General features: G+C 45.0%; 1 protein-coding gene across 1 annotated transcript in view; it reads left to right on the top strand.

Moving 5' to 3' along the window:
• The first annotated feature begins 956 nt into the window (after positions 1-956).
• The window catches only part of VAMP8 (vesicle associated membrane protein 8), a 36,807-nt gene continuing 31,763 nt past the window's right edge, over positions 957-6,000 (top strand). The window contains exon 1 of the mRNA XM_083368137.1: positions 957-1,442. Coding sequence (XP_083224263.1) covers positions 1,440-1,442 — 3 coding nt within the window. The 5' untranslated portion in view covers positions 957-1,439. The remainder of the gene's footprint in view (positions 1,443-6,000) is intronic.

Below are 6,000 nucleotides of genomic sequence, written 5' to 3'. Positions count from 1 at the left end.
TCCCAGTTGCAATGTATGGCAGTGAAAGTTGGACCATAAAAAAGGCTGAGCACCAAAGAATTGAGGCCTTTGAACTATGGTGCTGGAGAAGACTCCTGCGAGTCCCTTGGACTGCCAGGCGATCAGACCGGTCAGTCCTAGAGGAGATCAACCCTGACTGCTCTTTAGAAGGCCAGATCCTGAAGCTAAAACTCAAATCCTTTGGCCACCTAATGAGAAGGAAGGACTCACTGGAGAAGAGCCTAATGCTGGGAAAGATAGAGGGCAAGAGAAGAAGGGGACGACAGAGAATGAGGTGACTGGATGGAGTCCCTGAAGCGGTAGGCGTGAGCTTAATTTGTTACAAATTTTTCTGGATGTGGTTGGAAAGAGGCTGTTTGGCGCAGGAAACCACTGCCACGAGGAACACAGTTCTAGGTCGGGTTTCGGAGCAGCTCCGGGTGGGGGCTCAGCACGGGGCATGGCAACTGCAAGGAGGGGAATCCCCACGGCATGTGGCTCCAAGCCGCAGGGACGGGGTGTGTGTGTGCAAAGGATGGACGGCGACGCCCTAGCAAGACACCGGCATCGCTCCCAGAGACAGCACCTTTGAGTTCTGGCACCTTTTTTTTTTTTTTTTAGAAAAAAAGCACTGATAACATGCTTAAACACTATTCAGATATCCAACACATGGAGGAAGGCTGGTGTGATAGCCATACTTAAACCAGGCAAGCACCATCAGAACTGAAAAGCCACCGTCCCCCATCCTTTTCCAGTCACTTTTTTCAAGCTATTTGAACCTTAAGACCATCTGCCTTAGGCAGAACCTTCGGGTACCGCACTGCTTGCTTCCCTCCATGTAGATGTAAGTCCATTTCAGATATCACACTTCAAAGTGGGCTGTCATCACTATGGCAACCACACTCAGCACTCTATGCCAAGTCAAATCAGGATGAACTACAGCATTAAACATTAATTTTTAAAAATCTGCAATTGTCCTGAGGTGAGGGCCCTGGCGCTGTGGCACAGACTTTGCTTGCTCCACCTTTCCTTCCCGGGAAGCCTGAGTGCGGGGACCCCCTCGCTGTCCAGGCGGCTTGGATCCCGCGGGATCCTTCCCGGGAGTCAGATAAGAATAGAACAGAGCTGGAAGGGACCTCGGGGGTCTTCTAGTCCAGCCCGCGAAGGGAGGCGTTTGCCGGAAGCCGGGGCGGAGGAGCGCAGCCGCTCCCGTTCGCTTCTGCTCGGCCCATTTGCGGCCTGGACTCGTCTCGGTCCATGGGACCCGGGCAGACGGGCCCTCTCTCGCCCGGGGAGGGCGGAACCGCGGTTGGATCCGCCCAAGGCTACCTGCAAGGAGGTGACGGGGCGGCCGGAGGAGGAAGTAGGACGTCCGGGGGCACCGCCGAGTATCGGGAAGTGGCCTACGACTCTCGAGGCTTGAACGGGACGCCACGACCATGGTAAGCCCCGTTCTCGGAGGGGCGGGGGGGAAGGGCGCTGCCCGGTCGGGCTGCCGGCGATCGCACCTGCCCCCGGGGTGAGGGTGGGGGGGCCGCGTCGCCATTAGGCCCGACGCGATGGGGGGGTCGCCGCCGGCTTGGGGGTGTCGGGGCCCGCTGACCGGGAGCGCGGAAGCCGGGCGCTTTCCAGCCGGGCGCTCCGGGGCGCACGGAAGGCCGCCTCGAGCCGGCCAGGGGCAGGGACGAGAAGGGCGGGGCGGGCCAGGTGGAGGCCTAGGTGGAGGAATCGGAGGGCTGCGTGCTTCGCGTCAGGATGGCTTCCGGAAAGAAGCTCCACCTAGGTTTGTGGGTGGGCCATCCCTGGAGTTTTTCAAAAATGGATTGGACGACCATTTGACTGGGGTGGTGTAAGAGATTCCTGCCTTGAGCACCTTAATTCACAAGTTGGACTAAAGGTCCAGGTCTCTTCCAGCCCAATGATTCTACGATCGTATGAATTGACCTCTTGGTCTGGTTTATAGTGGCATTGACCCCAGGATCTGTTTTATATAGAAGCAGTCATTCCATTAAATTTGGGAGAAATGCAGAACTGCTTTATCTTCCAGAGGATTTTTCTCCCCTCACTTGCTTAGCTCATATTCCATTCAGTAAGGGCTCCAGTGTAGACCCATTGTGATGGGGTTGTTCTGGTTCTGCCTGTATTGCTTGTCCTGCTGCTGGCTGCAGGGAGTTATTCTGTTGCTCCTGGGAGATTCCTGCCATACTTTTCATACCAGAAGACTGGTATCATTGCAGCTGCAACCTGGAGAAAACCTCTTTGTCTTCCATGTTCTGACCTTAGACACGGCATGACTGGTTCTGAAAAAGCTATCAGAGATACTCCATTTAATAACCACCTCAGTTTCAAGATGGGCTTCAGAACCTCTCCCCCCTCACAATTCTGGGCTACATTCAAAACAGGAATTTGAAATTAACTCTAGGCTAGAAGTCTGGATACAGAATTTATTGAGTATCTTGCATGACTTGGTTAAGAAAATAGAAGCAGCGCTCACTGTCTTAACTAGATCTTCATATTTCCAATAGATATTCCAGAATATGCCATTCAACCCCATATAAACTTGATGACCGTCAAGAGTTACAATACAGTTTAAAAGCTGAACCCCAAATTAGATCCTTCAGTCGATTTCTGGTTCCCCTCTCCCCCCCCAACAGGGTTACCAAGCTGCAATGTTGGGGACCACTGTGTTAAAGCACACTCGGTTTACAAATCTCACTTTCTAATCCCTTTCAGAAATCGCTCATTAACTACTGTTAATCTATTAGAGAACTTCAGAAAGACAGGTTTGAAAATCCTGAGTGAGTCTGCCTTCAATCCTGAATGAAAGAAAAGTTTAACAATAAGCTTAAACATTTAAAGAATCTAAAATAAACATCAAAAAGCTAAATAAAATGTTGATCCTAGAAAGCTCTAAACAGACTAAAAATCCAGATAAAGTTGGAATATTGAAACCTTTATAAAACTATTTTGAAATAAATTAAAAAGAAAAAACAACTTCGCATGGGAAATAGATTCTGGTTTTATATGTGTGTATGTATGCATGCATCTGTATGCATACATTAAGAAAACCAAGATCATGGCATCTGGCCCTCTCAATTCCTGGCAAATAGATGGGGAAGAAATGGAGGTAGTGACAGATTTTGTTTTCCTGGGCTCCAAGATCACTGCAGATGGGGACTGTAGCCAAGAAATTAAAAGACGCTTGCTCCTGGGAAGGAAAGCCATGGCAAATCTAGACAGCACACTAAAAAGCAGAGACATCACCCTGTCGACAAAAGTGCGTATAGTCAAGGCTATGGTCTTCCCAGTTGCAATGTATGGCAGTGAAAGTTGGACCATAAGAAAGGCTGAGCGCCAAAGAATTGAGGCCTTTGAACTGTGGTGCTGGAGAAGACTCCTGCGAGTCCCTTGGACTGCAAGGCGATCAAACCGGTCAGTCCTAGAGGAGATCAATCCTGACTGCTCTTTAGAAGGCCAGATCTTGAAGCTAAAACTCAAATACTTTGGCCACCTAATGAGAAAGAAGGATTCACTGGAGAAGAGCCTAATGCTGGGAAAGATCGAGGGCAATAGAAGAAGGGGACGACAGAGAATGAGGTGGCTGGATGGAGTCACTGAAGCAGTAGGCGTGAGCTTAAATGGACTCCAGAAGATAGTGGAAGACAGGAAGGCCTGGAGGAACGTTGCCCATAGGGTCGCGATGAGTCGGACACGACTTCGCAGCTAACAACAACATGCATGCATCTAATTATTTATATTAAATTTATATGCATTATTTACAAGCCATAAAAATACGGAATTTCATAATTTGAAAAACTGGACATCACAGGGAACTAAAGTTTTTAGATAGAGGAAAGATTTACAAGCCTATAAAAATGCAAAATGTTTTAACAGTGAAAATACAGAAGGAGAGTTTTGAAGAATGGAATCAGAAAACAGTAGCTACAATATCAATAACAATGTCTGCTTCTATGGCTAGGCTATGTCCATGAGATATTATTGAAGAAATTCCAGATATAGAACAAAGTTTAGTTAACAAATATCAAAAGTGGGTTTACAATTGATAGGCTAAGAGAATGGCTTAGAAAAGAAATCCAGTGATTCACTGAATCTGCAAAAGAAATTGCCTGGGGTTTTAAATTTTAAAAGGAAAATTCAAGAACCTTGAAGAACTTTATGTGATGGGACACAGAAGAAATGGAGAGAAATCAAATCCTGCAACAATATTTCAATGAACTAAAGATTACGATTGTTAGAGGTAAAAGAAAGGAATATAAAATTGGTTTATCTGATCAAGCTTAAAACAAGATATGTTACTTCTGAGTACCCTTTATGGATTTCTGCTGATACCAGGATTGAAAAGATGATGTTTTATGGATTTGTTTATAGATAAGAAATGGGATATGGGAATGAAGAGATAATTGTTGTAATGAAGATTGGAAGTCACTTCTTTGTTTATTTCTTCTCTCTTTATTATATTCTTACTTTTTTCTTTTTCTACCCTTTTCTTCTTTAAGTTTACTTTGTGTTATATTTTTCTATTTTAAGTAAAATTCTAATAAAAATTATGTATTAAAAAGAAACACAAAATGTTATTGTTTCTAACATGCTGAGCCTCTTCAGTTTAACACTGTCATCTATTGTGACCCAGGAAGCCACCCTTATCTGTCGCAGTGCCTTCCCTTTGGAATGAGACCCTCCTGGAATCCATCTCTCCCCCAGCCTGGAAGACCTGGCTTTGTCCCTCACTTTGCAAAAGTTTGGGAACCTGAAAGGAACTAAGGCAAAGACAGGAGAGCCAGATTGGGGCCTGGTCTGTGCAATGCAGGGGCATGACTGTCTATTGCAGCTGCGGCCACACCAGAGAGTAGGGCCCCTTCCCTACCCCACCTTCTCTGCCTACTTGATTTTAGGAAACTATGGGTCTCTGCATGAGATATTGTTCTGCTATGGTCTCTTTCTGGACAGGAGGCTGAACATGAAAGATTTTATGAAAAAAGATGAGAATTGTTGCATAAAGAAAGCTGTTTGTGGCGGTAGAGTAAGAACTGCTTCCAGTTATAATACAGGAAATAAGTCTAGTGTATCTATTTGAAATTGGGACAAAGGAAAGAGTAAGTTTGACAGTTGATTTCAGGTTTTTTTCATCTTGTTTTAAGGACCTGATTTTGAGAATTAGCTTGAAAACATCTGTGTGGAAATTTTGAACAGGTTCAGAAGCTGTATCATTACACTATGTTTAGGAATTGTAATATTTATTCAGCTCTTCCACAGTATTTTTCTGCCTCTTTGACAATGTCCATAATTCTCCATAGAATGATGTATGATAATACAAATTATTGTTGTGCTTTATTAAATATCTCTTATACTTTATTTATTTATTTATTTATTTTATTACATTTATATACCGCCCTTTCCCTGAGGACTCAGGGCGGTTGGTACACTGTACTTGGCACAGTGTGAACAGTGAATATTACTGCAGCACCAGTGGGATCTCATTAAACTGGTGAATGGTAAGCCAAGTGGTAGATACCATTTAAGAAAAGGTAGAGTGGTGCATATTGAAATAAAAAACCTGCACAGCTCTGAGAAAGGTAGATTCCACGCTAGGGATGATTGGGAACTGGAATGAAAATGAAAATAAACATGCTAATGTTACAATGCCACCTTTAGAACTGGAGGTAAGGAACAGGACAGAATAGAACAGAACAGAGCTGGAAGAGACCTTGGAGGTCTTCTAGTCCAGCCCCCTGGAAAGGCAAGCAAAATGATCAGGTCTCAAATATCTAAAGAAGCATCCTGTAGAAGATAGTTCAGAACTGTTGTAAGAGACAGGATGAGAAACACTAACTTTAATTCATGAAGTAAATGTTGGGCATCAGGAGAAAATCCTAATGATGAGAGCGTTCAAATAGAATAATCTGCCTTGAGATGGGATGGACTGTCCTCTGCTGGAGGTATTCAAATAGAGATGGGATGCCGTGTCAGGGATGCTGCGGT

The sequence above is a fragment of the Vipera ursinii genome (genome assembly GCF_947247035.1).
Source record: "Vipera ursinii genome assembly, chromosome: 8".
NCBI lineage: Eukaryota > Metazoa > Chordata > Lepidosauria > Squamata > Viperidae > Vipera > Vipera ursinii.
Note: the sequence above shows the minus strand (reverse complement) of the source record. Positions and strands in the feature narration are given on the sequence as shown.